The 24301-nt window shown below is 46.5% G+C and overlaps 1 protein-coding gene across 1 annotated transcript in view; it reads left to right on the forward strand.

Moving 5' to 3' along the window:
• Positions 1-6637: 6637 nt before the first annotated feature.
• Positions 6638-24301, forward strand: part of LOC100951655 (guanylate cyclase 2G-like) — a 45369-nt gene continuing 27705 nt past the window's right edge. Inside the window, exons 1-10 of the mRNA XM_012803678.1 lie at positions 6638-7021; positions 8558-8906; positions 10391-10500; positions 13422-13607; positions 15004-15148; positions 17685-17820; positions 18809-18918; positions 19512-19675; positions 20772-20891; positions 23626-23709. Coding sequence (XP_012659132.1) covers positions 6638-7021; positions 8558-8906; positions 10391-10500; positions 13422-13607; positions 15004-15148; positions 17685-17820; positions 18809-18918; positions 19512-19675; positions 20772-20891; positions 23626-23709 — 1788 coding nt within the window. The remainder of the gene's footprint in view (positions 7022-8557; positions 8907-10390; positions 10501-13421; positions 13608-15003; positions 15149-17684; positions 17821-18808; positions 18919-19511; positions 19676-20771; positions 20892-23625; positions 23710-24301) is intronic.

A 24301-nucleotide genomic window follows, 5' to 3' on the forward strand; every position in this document is an offset into this window, starting at 1 on the left:
ACTGTCCACTCCGTGTCCCCCAGGCAACCTGAGTACCGTCCATCCCGTGTCCCCCAGGCAACCTGAGTACTGTCCACTCCGTGTCCCCCAGGCAATCTTGTACATTTGCGTACACATTGCTCCTGGGGATTTTAATTATTCTCTCAAGAAAAATTAAGAACCATTGCCCTGGCCCAGTGTTTTTCAACTTTTAAAGTTCACACTTGAACCCACAGTTAAACTTCTGCAGCACACTTAAATTCTGTTGATAAAAAAAGAGTTAAAAAAAGAATATATTTACTGTGCTTTGAACTTCTTTCAAAAATAATGTAATTCATGATCTTTAAAAATTGTTGTGACACACCTAAGATCCTCTCCCGGCACACTGGAGTGCCTTAGCACACCATTGGAAAATCACTGCCCTAGAGGAAGCAGAATCCAACATCAGACACGTGAGCCTGATGCTGAGGATGGAGCAACTGCTCCGGGGAGGGTCTTCCCATCTGCTGACATCCTTCCTGCTACTTAACTCATTTCCTACACAGAGCCTTGCTTCACTCCACTGAGGGGCCGCTGAACCACATGTTCTGGCTGTGCAACCCTCCCCCTGCTCTTTCGTCTTAGTAGTTTGCTAGGCCATAGTGCCCACAGCCCCATTCAGGGGCCTGTGCTCAAACCCTGCACACTGGGGGCTTCTCAGGGCTCAAGGGAGAAGCTGACCCCGCAGCTCAGGGTCTGCAGTGCCTTAGTTGTCTCCATTCTAATCACAAACAGGAAGAGCTTGGGCACATAGCTCTTGAGGCCACTTGCTCGTTCTTTATGGGAAGTGTTATGTAAGTATGAGTGCCTAGTTGACAAGGGTGATGTTTGCACAGATTATAACAAAAAGCTGCTCCCAACTCACCACCCACCTCTTTTCTAAACTACACATACAAAGCAAGTTGCCTTTCTGCCTTAGATCTGAGCTTCCCACCTGGTACACTCAGGGTGGCAGGCTGTGCTCATCAACAGCCGCAGCTAGGGGTTTCAGTGTGCCATATAAATATTATTATTCTCAGTGTCATGATGTACAACCTGCTCCTGTATCGGGAAAAGCTTCCAAAGAGCAACTAAGAATCAGATGGAAAGTGAAAAGGTCCTTAAGAGAGATGGCAGGCTTAGATTCCCAGCAACAATCCCATTGGCAGCAATGTATTCTCTCCCGGGGTTAGGAGTGTTACTCAGAGTTTAGACTTACACCTGTGCTGTCCAACACCACAACCACCACCTGCCTGTGGCTGCTGAAGGCTTGAAATGAGGCAAGTCTGAATTGAGACGTGTTTAAAGTACAAAATACACTTAATGTTGGAGATATAATGTGAAGAAAACAATATAAAACACCGATTTTTAACACACAACACATGTTGAAATGATATTATTTAGGATATTCTCAGTAAGTAATTTTACCTGCTCTTTTTACTTGTTAGAATGTACCAGTATCTGCTGGGAAATCTTAAATAACACATGTGCCTCAGATTTTTTTTTTTGGACAATGCTGATTTAGAAACCAAAGGTCCTTTGACTTAATGCCTGCGGGAGATAAGCTAAAGGTGATGTTACCCAGTGGCAGCAGCTGCTCCAGGTGAACTTTTGAGTTTTCTTCCCATGATCTCATTTAACTCTTGAAAGCTAAATATGCGTGTGCAAGCTGACATTAGAAGCTTTAAATCCAGACATCTTCAGGAACCAGTACCAGCGATGTTTCTCTGGTTTCTATAGCAACATCAGTTTGTTCCTTTGGGTTAATACAGAATCCAGCCCACAGAGTTCATGACCTTTAGCCTGAAGCAACAGCCCTCATTCTAAAGCGGCTACCAAGTACTGGCTACTGGTGGGCGCCGGGCACCATGCTGTGCACTTTACATCTATTATCTCATTTAATCGTCGTATAAGGTCAGCAGGGCAATTACAAATGAGGAGATTGGGTTCAGACAATTTACCACTTGTCCAAGCCAGCTTTTCTCATTCCCAAACCTGTGCTCCCAACCACTCTGCAACACTGCCTCCTACAGGTGGTGGGGAGAAGCTGTGGTTCCTGCACCGTAGATAGGAAGATCAGTACTGGGGGGTGGGGAGATGCCAATCATTCTCTCCTTGCCAAGCTTTTAAGAATAACATCTTTGGCTTTGCTGCCTTGGTTTCCGGGCTCACAGTGTGGGGAGAACCATATGGAGTGCCTGGCTAGTGAGCTAGTTCAAGGCCTTTAGCAAGAGCAGAGAGGGAATGCCAGGAGAGGGCTTCTGGTCCCTCCAGACAAGAAGCTGAAGAGCGTGGAGGCACCAGAATGGAAATCTTGCCTCACTTTATTATTATTGTTTTTTGAGACAAAGTCTTACTCTGTCACCCAGACTAGCGTGCAGTGGCATCATCAGAGCTCACTGTGACCTCAAACTCCTGGGCTCAAGTGATTCTCCCGCTTCAACTTTCCAATTAGCTGGAACTACAGAAGGTCTCTCCCTTACTCAGAGTGGTTTCCAACTCCTGAGTTTAAGTGATCCTCCCACCTTGGCCTCCTAGAGTGCTAGGATTTACACTGTGCCCAGCTCTGCCTCGCAGGGGTGTCCAATCTTTTGGTTTCTTCATAACAAACTGGAAGAGGAAGAGTTGTCTTGAACCGCACATTAAATACACTAACACTAACACAAGCTGGGGAGCAAAAAAGAAAGGTCCGTGGAAAAGTTCATGATGCCTGCCACACCAGGTAAGCAAAAGAGTTCTCACATGATCTGCATTCTGCCCATGGGCCTCAGGTTGGACACACCTGCTAGATTGCTACCACCAGAAAGAAGCTCCTATGCCTAGTGTCACAGACATTGCTGATTGGCGCAGATGGAGAAACATACAAGGGTCAAAAGTGTCTCATTCCCAAGAAAGATGTACACATATTAGGATTTTTTTTTTACTCATTCTGTGTCTGAGACACTGACAACAAAGGTGTTCTTGGAAAACCTAAAATTTCATGGCTAGTGGCTTGGTAATTAATGAATCCCTGTTAATCTTTCCATGTCTCTGAATATTGAGCACCTGGAACAGGTAGTCGTCTCCCCTCCTCCTACCTATGGAAATTGTTTACTTTTCATGCTAAGGCTTTATGGAGATAGGACAGGACGAGCAGTTATCCATGAACAAAGACTATGACATACATATTCAGAAATCTGGGATTTATGCCGGACCAACTTGCTGTGCTTCAGATTATATTGGCAGCCAGGAAAAAAGCTTGATTGTTGATAGAAGCCACAGCTTTTCAGAAGCAATCACTCACATGTTAAAGACCCATTTCTCGTGTGGAAGAGTCTATGTTAGCAGCGCGCTGAGGGACACAGGAGATGGCTAGGCAGCCCAAGAGGGAGGGATTCCCTTCTTGTTGCACAAACCTTTTCAGAAACAAGACCAGAGTGTTCTCATTAGTCCGTGATGGCCAGGACTACGCCCGGCTTTCTAGGACGAGTGTGTGCATGGTTAACTATCAAGGCAGCTTTTGCATAGTGAAGAATTTGCCTTGTTGCAGATTTAAGACAGATGATCTCCCAGTTTCAACTTAAGTCCACTTTCTGTGGCTCCTCAAACTTTGTCCTAGCAGAGCTTTGTCTTCACTACTTCATCGCAGATGTTTGCAAGAGCCTTCAGGGGGCCTTTGAACAGGCCACTATACTTGCTCTTATTTCTGGGATGGTCCGTGCCAGGTGGGCTGTACCTTCAGGTATGTTCATGTAACCTAGACCTGAAAAGAAACTTGTGGGCCCCACACAGTGTCCCCACTCCTGCTCCCTACGGGAGGGCTGTATTTGAGTAGTTGGTTAGGGGTTCACCAGAGTCCTAGGATCTTAGGGCAAGAAGCTGGTGAGGTCAGATGTGCCTGCCCTCTGACATCTCCCCACTTCACTGATAAGGAAACTGAGGCTGGGTGCAGTCTTAGTGACTGGGAAAGCCTGAATTAGATCCTTCCCACATTCTCACCACTTGGCGCTAGAGAACGTGTGTGGTCTTCCTCCAGGGTATTATGAGCCCCATCACTGGCTCCTAAGCAGGTCAGATACCTTTTTCTGCCTCTTACCTGCTTCCTGGAGGAAAATTAGAACCCACACATTCCAATCTTCACTTTTCCCTCTAAATTTGATTAGGCTCCGGATTTACAAATCAGTAAGGGACAGGGAGGTGGGGAGGAAGGGCAGCTGTGAACACACTGGAGGTTTTACTAAAACCCACCCTCCCATCCTGGATTCTGCTAAACTTATCTCATCTCAGATGCTGAACAGCTGGCCCTATATCTGGTTTATGGAGTAGGCTGGTCAGAACTGAGCAAACCATAAAACAGGCAGAAAAAAGCATCTGTAATAGTCTGCTCAGGAAACAGAGATGGGATAAAGTCGGAATCAAAGAACTCCCCCAGTCATGTAGGAGGCCATGCTTCGAACCCTTGCTGGCTTGAGCATAGATGACTTGTGTTCCGAAGCATTGTCTGCTGAAATCACGTGGCTTCTCTCAACCCTCCTGGTAACTTCTAGGTATAAAGGGCCCCCAAAAGGGAGAAGAGCTGGAGAAGCAAATTAGAAGACAGCAAACCTACTCCAGCAGCCATGGTCCCTACCTAGCCCCCAGCCTCGGTTTCACCTCAGGCCTTTCCACTCTCCAGCCCTTCGAATGCATCACACAAATTGGGCCTGTAACTATGGCAATGGTTTCTGTCCAATGATGGCGATTACCTGGACCACTGCATCTGTCTCTAATGGTAATGAAGAAACCAAAGGAGCTAAGCTCAGCAGAGAATAATTACGGCCCACAGAGGTAGGTCAGGTGTCCAGAAGTGGGGGAGGACACCCAGACCAGTGGGGGTACTCTTGACCTCAGGAATTAAGGCAGCACAAGTTTAACCCCTGTGCTTTCCTTCCACAAGTACAAACCTGGAAGGTTTCTTTTCAATTAAAATAATTGAAATTGAATTCGCTTTTCTTTTGTATTGCAAAGACATGAAGAGCCAAAAACATGAAAGTTAAGATAACCAAAGAAAAAAACCCACTCATAATTCCTATCCCACAACAGAGCTACTTCTAGTGGTTTGGTGTTCATAATCTTTTCTATGTAACTTTATGTGCTTTAAAAAACCCAACTAAATGTTTTGTTGTATGTTAACAATACACTGTGGCTATATTTCTAGGAGAATAAATGTCATGTTTAACAATTACATGCTACTTAGTCTGTGGATTCATCACACATTATCTCTCCAGGCCCCGACTGTTAGACATGAAGTTTGTGCTTAATTTTTCACTGTTAGCGATAACACTAGTTAAATCTGATCATATGGTTTTATTTGCCTAGAATATGTTCCCCAAATCAGAATTTCTGAGTCCAATCTGCAGAAATTCATAAGGCTTAGATGCATATTGAAAAACTGCTATCAACACTCCTACCAGCAGAATATGTCTGTCTCTTAAACTCTCAGTGTCACTTGACATTATTGGTATTTTCTTCTGGTTTTGACCATACTCACTTGTAAGCACTTGACAATACAAAATACTTATTTTGATTGATGTTAATTTGCATGATGAAAGGCCCAACACTGTGCTAGATCTGAGGATATGCACAGAGACACACACAGCCACCTGGCCCCAAATTCTCAGGAGAAAAGCAATCTGTAAACACAAAGAATAAAAATTTACCCAGAGTGGGAATTCAAATCAAATGACTAGTATATGGAAGGGGAAGAGGGGACATGGAATGCATAATAAAATATTGTTCCTAGCATCCCAGTTTTGAGATCCGAATTTGGACCAACACACTCATTAATAGCACTACTAAATGTGAGGTGCTATGCTAACTAATTATGCAATCTCACATGTGTAAGGAGGGTGTTACTATGCTCATTTTAAGATTCAGAAAACAAAGGAACAGATTGAACTGACTTATGCAGGATTATATACATTTGGTGAGTAAGCATCTGAGCCAAAAAGATCCATGGAATTCTGCTTATGAGAATGAGACAGTCTTTGGACACATAATTTTGCAAATTGATCTTAAGCTGTCCTGGCAGAGGAGAGAGACAATCTGAAGCACAATGCGGAAACATCTGTGGTGATTTTGGTTTGGAGGAAAGCAACCCCTGTAATCCATGGGTCTAGAAATGGCCCTCGGCGTTAGGCCGGAGCTAAGGTACACTAATCCTGTCCTGGGGCTTGCTATGGAAGGAAGAGAAATAAGGAGCAGCTATCGGCTATTCTTCCCACTTCTTACTTTAGGCTGTCAGGGGTTCTCAAACCTTAATGCACTTAGGGATATATGGGATCTGTTAAGTACAGATTTCCATAGCAACCCGAAGACATTCTGGCTCAGGGTCTGAAGTGGGGCCCTGGAATCTATATTTCTAGCCATTGGGAGAATGATGTAGGTGGTCCAGGGAATCATAGCAAGTCTATTGTGCCATCTTTCTGCAAGACTGCTGCTTCTAGATTGTGTTAAGGCAGATTCTGAGAAGGGAGGGTTTTGATTAATTAACAGCACTGAATAGAAAGCAAGCTGTGGTCCTCAGGGAACTCTACTCTGTCATATAAGTTTCTGGCCTGAGTGGTCAGGAGGCTGAGCCTCTCAGAGTTCTGCAGTGACACAGGTATATTAGATGCCATCCATGGCTCCCAGGACGGGGCTTGAGGCCTCACTCAAATCTGGGGTCTACTTGGGTGTCAAGTGCCATGCTGACCACCCAAGGCTAGTTCTGATGCTATTCACCAGTGTGCTGGTGACTTGGCTGGAGGCTGCTAAGCTCACTGTAGGTTTCCAGGCCCCTTGGAACATCTCTCATCCCTTCAGTGTGCAAAGGCTTGGGGCAGGCCTCCAGATTGCCATGGACAGCGTCAACGCAGAGCCAATGGACTTTGGTAACTTCACTCTGGAGTTCACTTACACCAACTCAGCCTGCAGCAACAAGGAATATCTTTCTATTTTCATCAACCAGGTCCAGAAAGAACAGATTTCTGCCCTGTTTGGACCAGCATGCCCAGAAGCAGCAGAGGTAGAGTACATGACCTTCTAGAATCGGTCTGAGTTTTCACTGGAAGGGGTGGTCTTAAAGATAATAGGACAGATTTGAATTATCTCTTGACAAGGATTACATTCTTATACCAAATAACCATGTAGATCTTGGGTACCTTTTCTAAAGATGTAATTAGATCATGTAATTACAACAGTTACGTTCTCTTTAAAGAAAAGCTTTCAAATCAGTAAATGTTAGTTCATTCACCCTTTTCCTCCTTTTGTTGATTGTAGGAGCCTCACGCTGTTGTGTTTAGACTGTAATTATTCACTCTTATGTTGTCAGCTACACGGCTCAGAAAAATTAAGAAGAAAACAAATGGTTGGTTTTGAATAGAAAACTATCAACGGAGTAGATTTTTCTTTGGTGTGTGTAGTAAATTATCCAGTGACGGTGAAATCAAATGGAAAAGACTGAAGTATGAGCGTTTACATCAACTTGAGCGAGCACAGGAGGGAAGTGAATGCCTGTGTTTGGTTAGTGGGTTATCTTTGTTGATGTGAAAGGCAAATGGGAACAAGCGCCACAGGTCTCACTCTCAAAAATGTTGTAGAACTACCATTTTAGAGCCATAGAATGAAGTTCATATTTGAATTTGAATTTTGGTCTCTCCCTATTTGACATATTTAAACTGTCCAAAACCCACTCATTCTTCAAAGTCAAGCTCAAATGCCACGGAGCCTTTTTTCATCTCTTCACCTCTACCCTCCCCCATACACTTAATCCTTCAATCCAAAGTAATTTATTACTGCTCTAAACTCTCATATATCTGTTGTCTATAAATCTTGAAGGATATATTTAACTTTAGAGCCATTTTTCTATACTTCAGTTCCTGTAATAAACCATAAGCTCCTTTAAGAGGAGGGTCTCCCAGGGTCTTGCTGTATTGCCCAGGCTGGTGGCGGCCTAGTCTTAAGTGATCCTCCCACCTCGCCCTCCTGAGTAGCTGGATTATAGGCACAAGGTACTATGCCTGGCCAGAAGCTTCTGTTATTTGACCACTTTCCTAGCCTGAGTTCACTTCTATATCAGCACAGTTCAAAACAAATTTTGCCTCTAGGATATATAAAGTATGTAAGGATGTTATCTTCATAGAAAGCTTATACTTGGAAGGTGGAATCCTAGACCTTTTATCTCATTTTCTTGAACCTCTAAATTCCTGTCGCTCATCTCACTAACTAGGTTCTTGATTTTTCTCAGTTGTTCCCTGCTTCAAGATGTACTTTAAGACCCTCTCTCTTCTGATGGTGAGAGGGATGTAAAAACTGAAATGGTATTTGCAGGCTCCTAGTAGAGCAGTTGGCACATAAGTGAGCACTCAATAAATGCCGGTGCTTGCTCTCTTTGTCCTCTGAGGGCTTGCATCTACAAGACATTGTCATCAATATTCTGCAAGAGAGGGCCCAGTATGACCCACAGATTCTCCGATTCTGAGCCTTATGTGGGTACCTCACCATGGGGATCGAGTGCACGTGAACTCAGTAATGGAAAGACGTCCTTTTGGTTACTTTCAAGGTTATTGGCTTGCTGGCCTCTGAGTGGAACATACCCATGTTTGACTTTGTTGGACAAATGGAGAAACTGGATGACCACTTCTCGTATGACACCTGCGTGAAACTTGTGCCACCCAGGAAGGACCTTGGTGATGTGCTCCACAGAAGTCTCCTGTACCTGGGCTGGAAACACATTGGGATGTTTGGAGGCTACTCGGGGACTTCCTCCTGGGCTGGAGTAGATGAACTGTGGAGGGTGGTAGAGCAGGAACTCAAATCCCATTTCACCATCACTGCCAGCAGCAGGTACGCCACCACCAATCCCGTCCTCCTTCGAGAGAATCTCAGGAGCGTGTCATCAAGTGCCAGGGGTAAGTAGGAAAAAGTCTTCTGCTGCTTATGCTTGGAGAGGCAAATAAGGCGAGCAGATTGGAAAGAAAAGCAACAAAAAGTGCCAGAACTCTTCATTTTTCTACGGGTGTAGAAAGCAGACAGAAGCAGGGCACAAAATCGATGATCTGTAAAAGCAATTTCCTTCTTTGCTTGACATCACCAAGGAAAACAGTTTTGTTTTTTGTCTAAAGTGAAATCCTCGATGTTACAGTGTTATGATGCAGAGTCAGTTCTGGAAGCATCTCTCAGGGGGGTGGGGCCTGAATTTTGCTATTTGTTCAGAGAATGGGCTCTGTAGACAAACAGACCTAGGTTGAAATTCAGCCTCTGATGCTTTCTAGCTCTGTCTTCTTGGGCAAGTACCTTAACCCCTCTGTGCCCCAAATGGAAATAATCATCCTGCCCCCCAAATCACCCCTGTCATCCTGGAAAGATAGATGATCATGGTGTAGGCAACTTGCTCCTTTATTGACAAAAAGGTGAGGATTCAATAAGGTCGTTTATGTGAAACCCTTACCACCCTGTTTGGACAAATAGTTGGCCAGCATATGACAGAAATTATTTCTGTGGTGATGCTTTCTAGAATGAATTAATAACTGATTCCTTGCTGTTCTTCAAATGAAGCTCTTTCTGGCCTTGGGACTTTGGGGCCTGCTGGGCCTTTAACCTAGAGTGTCACACATAACCACCCTTCCCCCTTCCCAGTACTCTGCCTGTGGGTAGCTGCCTCCCACCCCTTCCAGGCTCGGCCCAGAGCCACACTCAGAGAAGCCTTCTTTATGTGGAATGTCCCCCTCCCCACATTGGTATCATGGCATCCTTTTCCTCCTTCACTAATGAGAATTTTAAATTATCTCATTATCTGTTCGACTGTATGCTGTCTGTCTTCTGACTTGCTCAGTCTCTATCCTCAGCCTAGCACGGTGCCTGGCACATGGTTGCAACTCAGATAAATAGGTAATAATTTACTTCATTAGAAAAATAAATCACTACTTCTTGTGTATGTAGATGGAAGAATGTAGATGGAAGGAAAGTATGTGGCCTACTCCTTCCCCACTCCCCAATTCAACTCAAAAAGTCCAAATGCCCTTGGTTCCAGGTTCTCCTCCAACCCCTCCTGACTGATGTGTGGCCCATGGGTCACAAGCCAGGTCTGCTGTTTTGAGTTTTGATTCTATTATAGAAAAGCAACTAGAGCATGGGGCTGAGCTCAAGGTTTTTGATTTGTTCATTGTGGGGGAGCGGCAGCAGAGAATTTAGTCCTACAGGGCAAGGGCCCCAGTTTGTGAAAAGCAGTCTTGGTGCAGGAAGTACACACTCAGGGAACAGTGGAGCCGGTTCTGTTTCCTAAAGTGTGCCCTGGAAAGAGAAAGTTCACGTCTCATTTGGAGTGGCTATAGGCTAGACTTTAAAAAGAAAGTGTGTATGTGCGCTGGGATGACTCTGGTTTTTGTTCGTTTAGTTATCATCTTAATCTGCAGCTCAGAGGATGCAAAGGTTATTCTTCTGGCTGCAGAGAACCTGGGACTCAACACGGGAGAGTTTGTCTTCATCATTTTGCAGCTGTTGGAAGTGGGTGCTGGTGACCACTCGAGGGCTCTGGCAGTCAGAGGTAATGAGTATGGAGCCCTCCCTATGAGTCAGGACGCCAGGATACATTAGCTTCTCGAATACTCACTGTAACCCTACGAGGTTACACTCCAGTGTCCTCATTATTTTTTTATTTTTTTCTTATTTTTTGAGAGAGCGTCTCACTCAGTTATTTTGGGTAGAGTGCCATGGCATCATTGCTCACAGCAACCTCAAACTCTGGGCCTAGAGTGATCTTCTTGCCTCAGCCTCCCGGGTAGCTGGGACTAAAGGTGCCCACCACAATGCCCAGCTGTTTTTTTTTTTTTTTAGAGATGGGAACCTCACTCTTGCTCAGGCTGGTCTCAAACTCCTAAACTCAAGCAATCCACACTCCTTGGCTCCAGGAGTGCTGGGGTTACAGGTGTGAACTCGGCCTTCAGTGTCCTTATCCTAGAATCAGGAGATGAACACTGAGCTGAAAGATCTTTCTAAGAGTTCTCTTGCCCAGTTAGGGAAAGGATGAGCCAGGCAGCAAACACCAGCTGAGGAAGGGCTATTTCTACCGGCTAGCTGAGCCCTTCCCATGGGTCTCTCAAACACGAATGGGTCTCACTTCTTTTCCTCTCACAGCCCCTCCTTGTGTCCCTGCTGAAGTTCTAACAAAGGCCCGCAGAGACCAGCCAGTTCTTGGTTGGTTTGGTTCTTTTGGAAATGGCTAAAATACCATGTGCTCACTATGACTGTGGAATTACCGGTTTTACATGCATTATTGCCCTTGATATTCCCGACTGCTCTGTGAGCCACGGGTCACATGTGTTATTCACATGTATGCAGATTTTGCACTTGGTATTTCCAACAGTCATTATTAGCATTCCAACTTGCAGATAGAAAAACCAAGGCTTAGCTAAGTAAGGTACCTTAGGATCTCAGAGCCCCCAAGTAACAAGGAGAGGAAGAGCTGGGCTCCTTTCCCCCCTCATCAAGTACAAAAATACATGTAAATAATGCATGTGACATCTGCGGCACAGGGCTATTGTGTCTGTGCGCGTAACCATCACATCACACCAGCAGGCATCTAAAAAAAGCCACTTGCCTTTCGCTAGGGATACACTGTATTATTTTTCTGGCAGTTTTATCTTTCTAAAATGAGCTTGTTTTATGTGATTACAAGAAGCTGAAATGAGGCACCAGGGAATAAAGGAAGCTGTATATTAATGCCCGACATTTCTATTCTATATCATTATCTATCTATCATCTATCTATTTTGGAGATGGGGTCTCTGTTAACTAGGATATAGCACAGTGGTGCGATCATAGCTCCCTGCAACCTCAAACACCTGGGCTCAGGTGATTTTCCTGCCTCAGCCTCATGAGTATCTGGGACTATAGCTGTGCACCCTGCTGACTAATTCTTTAAAAATAATTTTTTTTTTTTTGAAATAGAGGAGTCTTGCTATTGGTTAGGCTGGTCCCAAACTCCTGCCCCCAAAGTGCTCGGATTACAGGCATAAGCAACCATGCCTAGCCATATATCATGAAATACTTCAGGAACACCAAAGTTCTCTTGGTTTCTTAGGGTGGCCAGCTGTAATTCTAACTCATTCTAAACTTCCCAAATCATCCTCTTACCTACTTTTCCTTGCCACGCCCCTCCATTTCTGTTCACTTTCCTTTCTACTTCCGCCTTCAAGTAGGAAGAAGAAGATAGGATGGGCCGCGTCTCAGTGTCAGCAGGGAAGCCCTTCCGAGCCCCTGCTGCTCATTCCCCAAACCTCAGCGATCCAATTCCAAATTGGTGGGTAGTGGCAGAAAGATGATAGAACTAGAAATACATCACACAATGTCCACGCGATGAATGCGCCTTGAAGAAGGAACAGCCTAAATCTGTTATGAGTGTTCCCAGGGCAGGAACTGGCAGGAAAAAAAAAGAAGCAGCGGAACAACAGTGCAGTGTGATGCCATTCACATAAAACGCACAGCCCCACGCATGTGCATGCACAGACACACACGCACAGACACCCCTTTGTAGGTGTCTACATTGTTTGGATACCTGTCAAGAGAGGGACAAGAGGGAACAACAGGGAAATTGGGGGAGGTTGCTACACACACACACACACACACACACACACACACAATGAGTGGGTAAATGCTATTCATAATAGTAATGATATAGCTTATTATGATGGTAACAAAATACTTAAGCCATAAGCAGAAAAAGCATGAAGGGCAATCCCAAGCTTTTCAAGTTTCTGCACTTCTCCTTAGAAAGTAAGCTGTCTGCATCTCAGCTGCTTGATGTCCCAGGCACGTTTTTAATTTTTTTTTTCATTTTTTTCACCCCTTTCTGCCCCACATACATGTGCCAGCTAGAAAATGTGGACCTTGTTGTTGTGTTTTTTTTTTTTCAGATAGACTCATTCTTTCACCTAGGTAGAGTGCCGTGCTATCACAGCTCACAGCAACCTCAAACTCTTGGGCTTAAGTAATCCTCTTGCCTCAGCCTCCCAAGTAGCTGGGACTCCAGGTGCCCACTACAATGCCCAGCTATTTTTTTCTTTTTTAAAAAATTTTTGGCCAGGGTCAGGTTTGAACCCGCCACCTCTAGTATATGGGGCTGGTGCCCTACTCCTTGAGCCACAGGCGCCACCCCAGCTATTTGTTTTTAGAAATGTGGTCTCACTCTTGCTCAAGCTGGTCTCGAATGCCTGAGCTCAGGCAATCCACCTGCCTTGGCCTCCCAGAGTGCTGGGATTACAGGCGTGAGCCACCACACCTGGTCGAAAATGTGAACCTTGCATTGGAGGACTTCGTTGTGTTTCCCAGGATTAGAATGTGGTGGTTCAAATTCATTTGCCTTAAATGCAGTACCCTTGCCCAAGTTATTTCCTGCAGAAGGGTGACATTTATTTTATTATGTTTTAGGACAGTTTTTGGAAGGAGGTGTTGACAACTCCAAAGGTGAGACACTTCCCGAAAGTCTATGAGTTGGTGCTTCTCATTGCTCTGAGCTCCTACGGAGAAGGCCCCCGGCATGAAGGCTTCTGGAGACAAGCCTACCAGAGGCTGAGGAGGCCGCCTTTCCACAGCACTATCTCCTCAGAGGAACAGGTCTGGCACAGAAAGCCATATTTGTGTTTGGCTTTTGTGTTTCTCCCTATTATTTCCTATCTTCTCTACTGTGTGCTTACACACACACACATACACACACACAAAACCCAAACACATACGCACTTGCCCATCTTCAGGTCAAAGGTAAACAGGAGTGTGATGCTGTCTTGTGAAATCTTTTGCAGGACCACAGAGGGCAACAGAAGTTATTGGGTGAAAGGCCACCACCCTCTGGAGTCGGAGACCTGGGCCCGTCCTACTTCTATTTGCTAACTGTGGGACCTTGAAGCAAATTGCTTAACCTCTTGACGTCACAGTTTCTTCCCACATAAAATGGGCCTAATAATGGGCTCAGGCTGCGGTTTGGAATATCTAATAACAAAGTATGAGGAAGTGGCAAAACAGATGGCAGAGGGCACCCAGACCATGATGGCAGAGGGCACTCAGACCATGATGGCAGAGGGCACTCAGACCATGACAATCTTCCTTACTAGGAAGATCCAGGGCGGAGAGCCAGCACAGAGTGGTCAGAGGTTTGGAGCTAGGACAGGCCCCACTGAGCAGATGGGCTAGAACAGGGAGAAGATGGCTATCGGCCGGTAGGGATCCCGGTTATGTGTGGGGTGATGAGGCCAAGCGTCTGACTGAAACAGAAAATTTAATGTAGAGAGACTTTAGTCCAGAGTTGGAGCTCCTTCTAGTGTGAGGCTGACCTGAGCCTGAGGTGACAGTGGGCCACTGATGACAGGGGGTTTAATTAGGAATGAAGAGGCCAATTATGGATCCCAACACACAAAACACGGTGAGCAAAGAAGGTCTCTAAAGCAATCTGCTACGTGCCAGCTCTGTACCAGGTGCCGTAGAAGAACACTGCCCGGTCCTTGTATTGCCATTGACTAAACCAATAAAAGACATCATGGGTTAAACACCTATAAGGGGCAGGTACCACAATAGGTAGTTGACCCCTTCTGCCTCGTTTAAGTGTCACTATGCTCACCATAAAATGGTGATATTATGTCCATTTCACAAAAGAGTAGGCTGAGGTTCAGAGAGATTGAGAAAGTTATAGAACTGATTCCCAACTGCATAGCTAGTCAGCAGCAGAGCCAGCCTAGCTCCGAAATCTGCCCTCTTAACTACACTCTCTCCCAGCTACCACCTAAAGGGCTGTATCTGAAGGGTCATGTGATCTAACTGGGAAAATGAGACACGGAATGGGAAAGTGAAGACTGTGATGTCCAGATTTCATGACCCAGGCCCTGGCACGTGGTGGGTCCTCCACCCTGTGGGACAGAGGGGAAGGGGTGCTATGTTCCACGTCAGGAGGATGGAGAGGTGCGTCCTGGCCGAGTGCCGTGGGTGGCTCCAAACCCTGTGTCTACCTTTCTTACTGCAGGTGAGCCCTTACTCCGCCTACCTCCATGACGCTGTGCTACTCTATGCTCAGACCGTGGCGTGGATGGTAAAGGCCGGCAGGGATGTCCGGGATGGGCGGCAGCTGGTCAGCAGCCTGAAAGGTTCCAATCAGACTGTGGTTCAGGGTAAGCGGCCTGCCTCCTGGGGGCTTTCTGGCTGCTCTCATCTGTGGGGCCTCTGACATGTTGGGCAGGTGACTAAAGGCCTCTAATAGGGCCTGTCTGACCCTGAGCTGCAGAATTCATCTTACTTATGGGGAGTCTGGTCTTCTATAAGGGTGGTTGAGATTAGACCTTCCAACTGCCACTGTCCAGAAGGCAAGCTAAACCAGGTGGGGAGGCCTCGGGCACCTTGTCCTTTTCCCACCTGGCAAGCCTCCCCCAACAGCCCTTTAAACTAAATCCATCAAGAATAAAACTCAAGGCTGGGCACAGTGGTTCACTCCTCTCCTGTAATCCCAACACTTTGGGAGGCTGAGACAGGAGGATCGCCTGAGCCCAGAAATTCAAGGTTGCACTTCACTGTAGCCTAGGTGGCAGAGTGAGACCCTGTCTCTGATAAAAGTAAATAAAACTTAAGAATATGAGAATGACTTTCCAAGTCACTTTCCTGACCCTTCCCAGCTGTATTCTCTGAGATGGGGGCCCTGGCATCATAGACCTCTAAAGATGTGTTCCAATTGCATTTTAAATTTCCTTTTGGGGGTGAGGACAGGGTTGAAAGTGAACTTCTTTGAAGTCACCCTCAGAGCTGACCAACTCCTTTGACCTTCCTTGTTCCAGTTTTTTATTTGTAAGACAGAGATAATATAATAATAATATCAATTAGCATTTAGGGAAGGCTTATGTACCCCAAGCCATATGCCAAGAGCTTCATTGTTTACCTCATTTAATTCTCTCATAACCCAGGAGGCAGGTACTTTCATGTGTGGGAGAGTAGACCAAGGGCACAAAGGCTTTGTGTAGCTTATTGAAGGTCATAGAGTTATTAGATGGTAGAGCCAGGATTGAAGATACGGCCTGCCTCCTCCTGGGCTCATGTTCGGCCCTGCCATGTAACACTGAGGGGTAATGAAAATACAAATGCCTGGCACATATTATGTGCTCATAAAATAGTAGCATTTTTTATCTTTGCTTTGGCTTATCTCTCAACAAATTCTTACCTAAGCTGGGCATGGTAGCTACACCTGTAATCCTAGCACTCTGGGAAGCCAAGGCAGGAGGATCGCTTGAACTTAGGAGTTCGAGACCAGCCTGAGCAAGAGAGAGACCCTCTCCCTACTAAAAGACAGAAAAGCAGCCGGGCATTATGGTGGCCACTTGTAGGTCCAGCTACTAGGGAAGCTGAGGCATGAGGATTGCTTGAGCCCAGGAGTTTGAGGTTGCTGTGAGCTTGGCTGATACCACCGCACTCTAGCCTTGGCAACAGAGTGAGTGAGACTCTGACTCAAAACCAGAAAACAATTCTTACCTAAAATCTGTCTAAAAATTTAAAGAGAACTGCTAAGAACTATTCTTTAGAGTTTTTATAGACTCAGGTCACATTTACCTTATTAATAACTTCTGCAGATGGAAATGTATATTAACAGCTTCCCTTTCTTCTGTGCTTCCAGACCCTGAAGCTTTAGCTTCAAAGGGGAAGTAGCCAGGGCCACTGTGGTATCTGTGGGGGGTGGGTTCTGTTCTCAGTTTAATCCCCTCTGCTGGATGAATTTATTTCTCTTTCCTGTCCTCTTAGAAATTTCTAATGCTGGGATTGGGGACGGTGTGAAGGGCGGCTGGTTCCTTTAAGAGCACGAGGATCTCAACTTGTCTCTAGGGCCTTTGGGCTCCTTTCAGGGACTCGTAGCTGAAGGTCCATCCTTACCCCTTCCAAAGTAGCTTGGCTGCAGGGCTGGCCTTGGCGAAGGCAGGACATGTGACTCTGTTTCATTTCTGCCAAATGGTGGCAACCACTTCAGTGCTGAACTTTAACCCCATTCTGGAAGAGGGGCTCCCTCTAGGAGGTCAATTTAGGGAATGGAGCCCCCTCCCCACTCCCATTACTTTGGTAATTTTGTGTTCTGTCCCCACTGGGACCAAATCAGCAATAAATGCTTTGTCAGAGGTGTCTCCTAGTTTGGGGAGTGAGGAGCTTTGTTTAGTGAGTTTAGCATATCCTAAACTAGAGCAAAGGACATTCCGCCCCAGGGTCAAGGGCCTTGCCAAGGCCTCAGCACACACCAAACCCAGAAGGGAAGGGCTTGCGCACTTGGGCCCAGAGGCCTGGCAGCATGGAGAGGTGGGCTGAGGAGGGTGGGACGCAGCTGTCCTTTGGGCCCTGACAACTGCTGCCACGTGGCCTTCAGCCTCCGTTGTCACATCTTCCAATTGTTTAAGGAAGCACGTCTCTGAGGTGTTATGTGAAATTAATTGGAAACTGTTATTTTTTTTTTCTTAATGCTGGATGGGCTTTTAAAAATGTACCTGTCTGTGCCATGTGGCCCTGAACTGTCCTCTCCCCTTCACTGTCCACTACTGACTCTGTCTCAAATTCTCTGAAATGGTAAAAACCTCACATCTGGCCTTAGGTGGCTGTCAGGGAAGGGGGTTGTGTTGATCTATTTTGAGCCACGAGTTCCTCTCTGTCCTCATTACTCTGTGCAACCTCCTCTCTTTCCAGGAATCACTGGCCCTGTGTTTGTGGATTCCCGGGGGGAAAGGCACGTGGACTACTCGGTTTATGCCCTACAGAAATCTGGAAACGGGTCCCTTTTCCTTCATTTTCTTCATTATGACAGTTACCAGAAAGTAATCAGGTACTGGCAGGACATTTCTGCACGTTTAGCTTACAGGAAGAGAGTTGGGGGTGGCGGTGGGTGGGTCCAGGGAATTCCCCCAAGTAGCCTGGCACTCTCTGAATTCATAGATCGACTTAGGGCCGTTAAGGAGATTTTGCCCTTGATTATAGCCAGTGCCCCATGACTGCACCTCCACAGGGGCACGGGCATCCTCTGATGCTACAGCAGGCCAGTCCCGGTTGGCAGGTGGTCCCCCGGAGGGGTCCTGGACGGAGTGGGCAATGGAGCACAGCGCCCCCTATTGGGACAGGTTCACAGGCTGTAAAGCGCCTCCCCTGAAGAGCCTGATTCCCACACAAGCAGGTGTACACCAGCAATCGCTGCCCGCCTGCGTCGTCCCCAGCACTCTGCAATCCCCGAAAAAATCCCTGCTTTTGTTCTCTCAGCTACAAATCAATGAGAAAACTAAAAGGAGACCTAAAAATTAGTTCAATTTTTACCTCCCCCCATTGCAAGCACCATTCAAATTTGATTTGAGACTTTTTCTCCACTATCCTTATGGAATTTTAACAGGACCAACATGGGCCCAGGAGACAAAGTAACAATGCCACCTGGGTCCTCCATAGGGTAGGGACAGGCGCACTCCATGTAGGAGGAGAGGTTTTGTTCTGTGAAATGTCCAGGTGCTATATAACAAGATCTATCTACATCAAACACAAGGTGCGTCTGTATCTGGCAACACTGACCCCATCATCTTTTATATCTAAAGAGACACGGCTGAAATCAAAAGACTGAGGCAGCTACTGGTAAAAAAGACATTGCCTTCCTTGAATTTGAAGAGCCTGGGGGAGGTGGGAAAATTGGACAAGTCAGCAGAAGTTTGAACTGAGAGACCAAAGCCTAGTTTTTGCAAATAACATGCGGTTTCAGTTGCCCCTCTGGCCATGAAGTAGAGAAAAGTGACATAGATCAAGTGGACACTGACCTTTGCGGGTGTTTTTAAAAGACCTACAGGGAATCTTTCCAATGTCATGTGGCCCCATGGATCCCTTCCTGAAGACAGACCTGGCTGTGGATTTTACAATGAACTCTGTAACCCTGAGCCTGTGATTAGAGGTAAATATGACTTGGAGAGGCTTGGAGAAGGAACCAGGGAAGAAGTCTCTATAGCAGGGGTTCTTAACGGTGGCAGCACTCTCTACATTTTGGTCCAGATAATCTAGAGAAACCTGGCTCCTGAGATTTGTGTCTCAAGAGCTTCAGTTCTAGGGAGGTAGAAAGGCGAGTGTGGCCCAGTGGTTGGTTAGGAGCCTGGCCCTGGAGTTAGATGGATTGTGCCTGGACAATGACCCTAAGGGGAACATATAGTAAATGTCTAAAAAAAGTGGTTGTCGGAAGGTGCCTGTGGCTCAAGGAGGAGGGCACCAGCCCCATATACCGGAGGTGGCGGGTTCAAACCCAGCCTGGCCAAAAGCTAAAAAAAAAAAAAAAAAAGTGGTTGGGTTGTTAGAATTCATGTTACTGTTTCTCTACAAGGAAAGTCAGGGTAGGACCCCTGGAAGGGACACGTCTGAGTGGATTCCATGCATCCCTCCCCAGAGCCACCCCTGGGCAGCCTCTGGGGCACCTGCTCAGCAGGGCCAGGCTGGAGCAGGAATGTGCTGGCTTCTGCTCTGAGGCAGGCCTGAGTAAATGTGTCTCTCCTCCAGGTGACACTGCTGTGATTCTCACAGTGACCCTCCTTATTACTGCCTCGGGAGCTGCCATCCTGGGTCTGATTTTAAGGATGCAGAAGGGAAAACTGCAGAGGCAAAATAAAGACATGTGGTGGCAAATCAACTATGACAACATCATCGTTCTTCCCCAGAACAAGGTGAGGCCACGCATGCCCAGTTGTCCACTTTTTCCTGGGCACCGCTGGCGATTTGTGGAAGAGACCTCATTTAGGAGCTCACAAGAACAAGGGGCTGACTCATGTATAAAGTGGGCATTTCCAGAAGAGTCTTGAGGCCTGAGTTCTTGCAGAACCCCCACTGGCTTGCTGAATATCTCTGGGAATGTCATTTGCCCTCCCGGAGACTCGGGCTCTGATTACTTACAAATGATCGATAGACTCCGAAGTTCCCTGCTGCTCTGTTACTCTGCTCGGCTCAGATATTAAAACTGCCTCCTGGGAAGCACTGAGTTATTTCTTTAGCCACACCGATGACTAATACCATCTAGTTTGTTTGCTCGCAAATACGTGCCAACCATCCACTGAAGGCTGAGCATCCCACAAGCCATGGGGCTACCCCAACTCTCCTGCAGATGGAGGGACTAATGGTCTCAGCATCAGGAAGGTTTCAGAGAGGAGGTGACATCTGGGAAGAGTTTGTCAGCAGTGACAAGAGAAAATCACATAGGATATACCAAGATGTGGGATGCTCTGGGCTGGGAGGCTGAGCTGTTACAAAATCAGGGATGCTTTAACATGCTAAGACCTGCAGACTGGGAGTCATTAGGAATTCATTTCCAAATGTCCCTGGGGATTCCGAGCCTTCCTCTTCCCATTTCAACCAAAGTAGTTCTGCTTTGATCTACCTGGTTTCTACCTTAGGGTTCCAGGTGAGAGTCTCTGAAAAATAGGGTTCCAGTGCTTTAGAGGTATTTTCTAGGTGTTGGAGGGGCACTGTGGGTATTAATGACCCCAGGTCACACATCTAGTTTAGGACCAGAGCCAGAACTTGAATCTGGGTAGTGTGCCTGCAGACCCTGCCGTCCTAACTTATATGGCCCAGGGTGGCACAGACACTGGGACTGATGCTGATAGTAGTGAGCTACTCACGCTTCAGCTCAGGAAGTTCAGGGCTCAGATCCTGACTCTCACATGTGTTAACCGTGTAACCTTGGCACTCAGCTCCCTCATCTATAAAATGCAGAGTCACTTGGCCATGCTACTGAGAACAACTGAATGATGCCCTGTTTTACAGCCATTCCAGAGAGAGAACGTGAGTAACTCATCCAGTGCGACGATTTCTGCGGACCTCAGGTCCTTTGTCAAGAGCCAGCAGGGGGAGGAGCTCTTCTACGCCCCAGTTGGATTTTACCAGGTATTTCTATGGGCAGGTGGCTGCCTATGTATCTCTGTTCCATTCTCCGCACATGGTTTTTGTTAGGCAGAGTATTCTGAATAGGAAAGCATTCTCTGTGCAAAAGCCACGGTGGTCTTGCAACAGCAGACAGATGCTTCCCAAACTTTAAGGTGCATGCCAATCACCTGAGTCTCTGGATAAAGAGCAGACTCTGATTAGCACCTGCAAGTCTGGGGTGACAACTGAAATTCTGATTTTCTAAGAGCCCCCTCCCCTACCCCCCGTGATTCCTATGCTGGCTTCTAGATTAGATTCAGCTCTGTCCAAATAACTTTCTGTGATGATGAAAATGTCCTGAATCTGTGCTGGTCAGTGTGGTCCAAACGATTAGCCTCCGGTGACTACTGAAAGTTAGCGTGCCTGGGGAGCTAAATGTTAAATTTTATTACCATCAATTTAAATTTTTCAAAATTTCAACCCTATATAGCTAGTGGCTGCCTTAATGCACAGCACAGCCCTAGAGCAGGGATTATCTCAGCCTTGGTGCTTTAGCACAGATGAACCAGTTGTGGGTGCCTCTGCCGTGGAGACAGTGGCCACTGCTGATTGCTGGAACACCCGCCTTTCTCATCCTTCCTTATACCTGCCTGCACATAGCAGTCTTTCTTTTTTTTTTTTTGAGACAGAGCCTCAAGCTGTCCCCCTGGGTAGAGTGCCGTGGCATTATAGCTCACAGCAACCTCCAACTCCTGGGCTCAAGCGAGTCTCCTGCCTCCGCCTCCCAAGTAGCTGGGACTACAGGCGCCCGCCACAATGCCGGGCTATTTTTTGGTTGCAGCCGTCATTGTTGTTTGGCGGGTCCGGGCTGGGGATTCGAACCCGCCACCTTAGGTGTACGTGGCTGGCGCCTTAGCCGGTTGAGCCATAGGCGCTGAGCCACATAGCAGTCTTTCAAGATTCCTGGGGAAAAGTCACATAAAGAATAAAAATTTGCATTTATTCTTCAAAATAGAGGTCCTCGAGAGTAGAGATAGAAAGTTACAGGTGTGAGAAGAGTTGTTCATTGCTCTAAGTTGAGGTTAGGAAAGATTAGAGAGGAATCATTCCCGATGTGGCTAAACTGAGTTGTTTAAATGTTTATTTACTTGAGTCTTCAAACTATAAAAAGCCTCCAGGGATATTACCAAATACCGTGGTGACCACCATTTACATGAAACTGTGGTGGTGGTCATGTGGCCGTTTAGAGAAGGAAGCCAGCCAGCCATAGTATATCACCGTCTGATTAATCCTCCTAAAATGTGTCGCCTCTCCCTGCCCTCAACTGCCATCACCAGATCCCCCACTTCTGTTGCCGGAATGCTGGTGCCCTAACTCTTTAACAAGGGACCAAATCTCTTGACTACTTAGTCCCAGTCTACTCTTAGGATCTTTCTTTTCCTGTGGTTTAAATCCTATGCTCGTCCAACCGGTCCTGCCAGTTCTGTTACGTCGTATGTTTTACCCTCTGACAATGCCATGCCGGGGCCCACTCCCCCACCTGGAACCGTCTTATCCTTCAAAGCTCAGCTTAAGCATCACCTCTTCCAAGAATCCTTTCCTTGCTCTCCCAGCCCTTCCTTCCTCCATGGAACTCCCATCACAGTCTCGAGTCCTTTGCACTGACTCCCAAACTAGAGTGGCAGACCTTGGATTGATTCTTTAACTGAAGCTGAGTCTTACATTCTCATACGATTCAGATTCTATCTCTTCTGCCCAGCTCTTGACACACTACTGTACGTTTGTGTGGTGTTTGATTAAGTGACTCTCTAGAAGCAAACTCTATACGCAATAATCATAAGAGATGCTATTTGCTGAAAATTTAATATGTGCCCAGCATTGAGTTACCACATTGTCAGAGTTAAGTATTTTAACTGATTTAATCCTCAGAATGATGCTATGAGATTGGTGTGTGTATTTATTTATTTATTTATTTATAGACAGGGTCTAGCCTTATTGCTCAGGCATGAGGGCAGTGGAGTCATCATAGCTCACAGCAACCTCAATCTCCTGGCCACAAGAAATTCCCGTCCTTCAGCATCCTGACTTGCTGGGACTATAGGTGCTTGCCACCAAGCCCACCTAATTTTTGTTCTTTTTTGTAGTGACAGGGTCTTGATATGTTGCTCAGGCAGGTCTTGAACTCCTAACTTGAAATGATCCTCCTGCCTTGGCCTCCTCAAGTGCTAGCATCACAGGCCTGAGCCACCACACCTGGATTGGTGTTATTTTTAATCTCCATTTTACAGAAGAGGAAATGGAGACTTGAAGAAGTTAAATCCCCTGTTTAGGGTTGTTCAGGTGTGAAGTGGTAATATTGGGCTTTGAGCCAGGCATAGGATTTCAGACTTTCAGTCAATCACTATTTTCTCTGAGTGATAACGGGACATTATTATATAATAGGAAGAGTATAGTCTTGGAGTCACACTTTCAAATTCTGTCTGTGCAACCTCCGGTAAGTTACCTAACTTTAGTGATCCCATCTGGAAATGTGCTAATCACACCCGACCTTGCCAGGCTGCGATCTTACAGGTGAAGCAGCTAGCTCAGGGCCTGGACATAGCCCAGTGCCACAACAGAGGTCGACTCAGGCAGTGAGGAATGGGATCCTTCTAATAGGGGGATTTTGTGCCAGTCTTCCTGTTCCCCTTCCTAGCCTGGAGCTTTTCTTAGATCATCCTGGGTTAAGGACATTCCACTTTGTTTCTGATTCCAGGGAAACCACGTGGCCATCCGCTATGTTGGTGACCAAGCAGCAGCCCGGGTTAGGAAGTGCACTGTGCTACAGGAAATCCAGCTGGTGAGGCCCCGCCCCAGGGCGTAACATAGCAGTACTGCTCTCTGCCTCTCATCTGCCAGCTCCCTGTTTCTAAGGGGCAATGGTGGGAGGCTGCTGCCTTTAACTGGGCCTGCCTCTCAAACCCCATGAGAGCACAGGCTTTTGACCTCAGACCTTGTCCCCTGACCCAGCCACCTAAATCCTGGGATCCCTCTAACCTCTGCTTTTTTTGCTTGTTCTTCCCAGCTTTAATTCTGGCCCTTTATCCTCTGTGCCTGTGATGGCTGCTTCCCTACCTTGAACCTGGACCTTGAGGGAGTCAGGTTCATGGGGTCAGACTTCTTGCTCTGGGTGTACAGTCTGTTACAGCCCGCATGTTGGCATACACAGCCATAAGCAGGGAGGCAGGAATGAGTCTATTACCGTGACATGGTTTTAGTTTATCCCCATGATTAAGGTTAGATTTTGGTCATCCCTCTGGTTTATTTGCTGGAGGTTTACCTCCCAGCTTTACCTCCCAGCTCTGCCACTTACAAGTTACATGATCTTTCACAAATTACATTGCCTATTGGACCCCAGTTGCCTTCTTTGTAGAATGAAAGCAGTAAGTGTT

Source organism: Otolemur garnettii, unplaced genomic scaffold (assembly GCF_000181295.1).
Source record: "Otolemur garnettii isolate 467f Iridium unplaced genomic scaffold, OtoGar3 scaffold00021, whole genome shotgun sequence".
In the NCBI taxonomy this organism is placed as follows: Eukaryota; Metazoa; Chordata; class Mammalia; order Primates; family Galagidae; genus Otolemur; species Otolemur garnettii.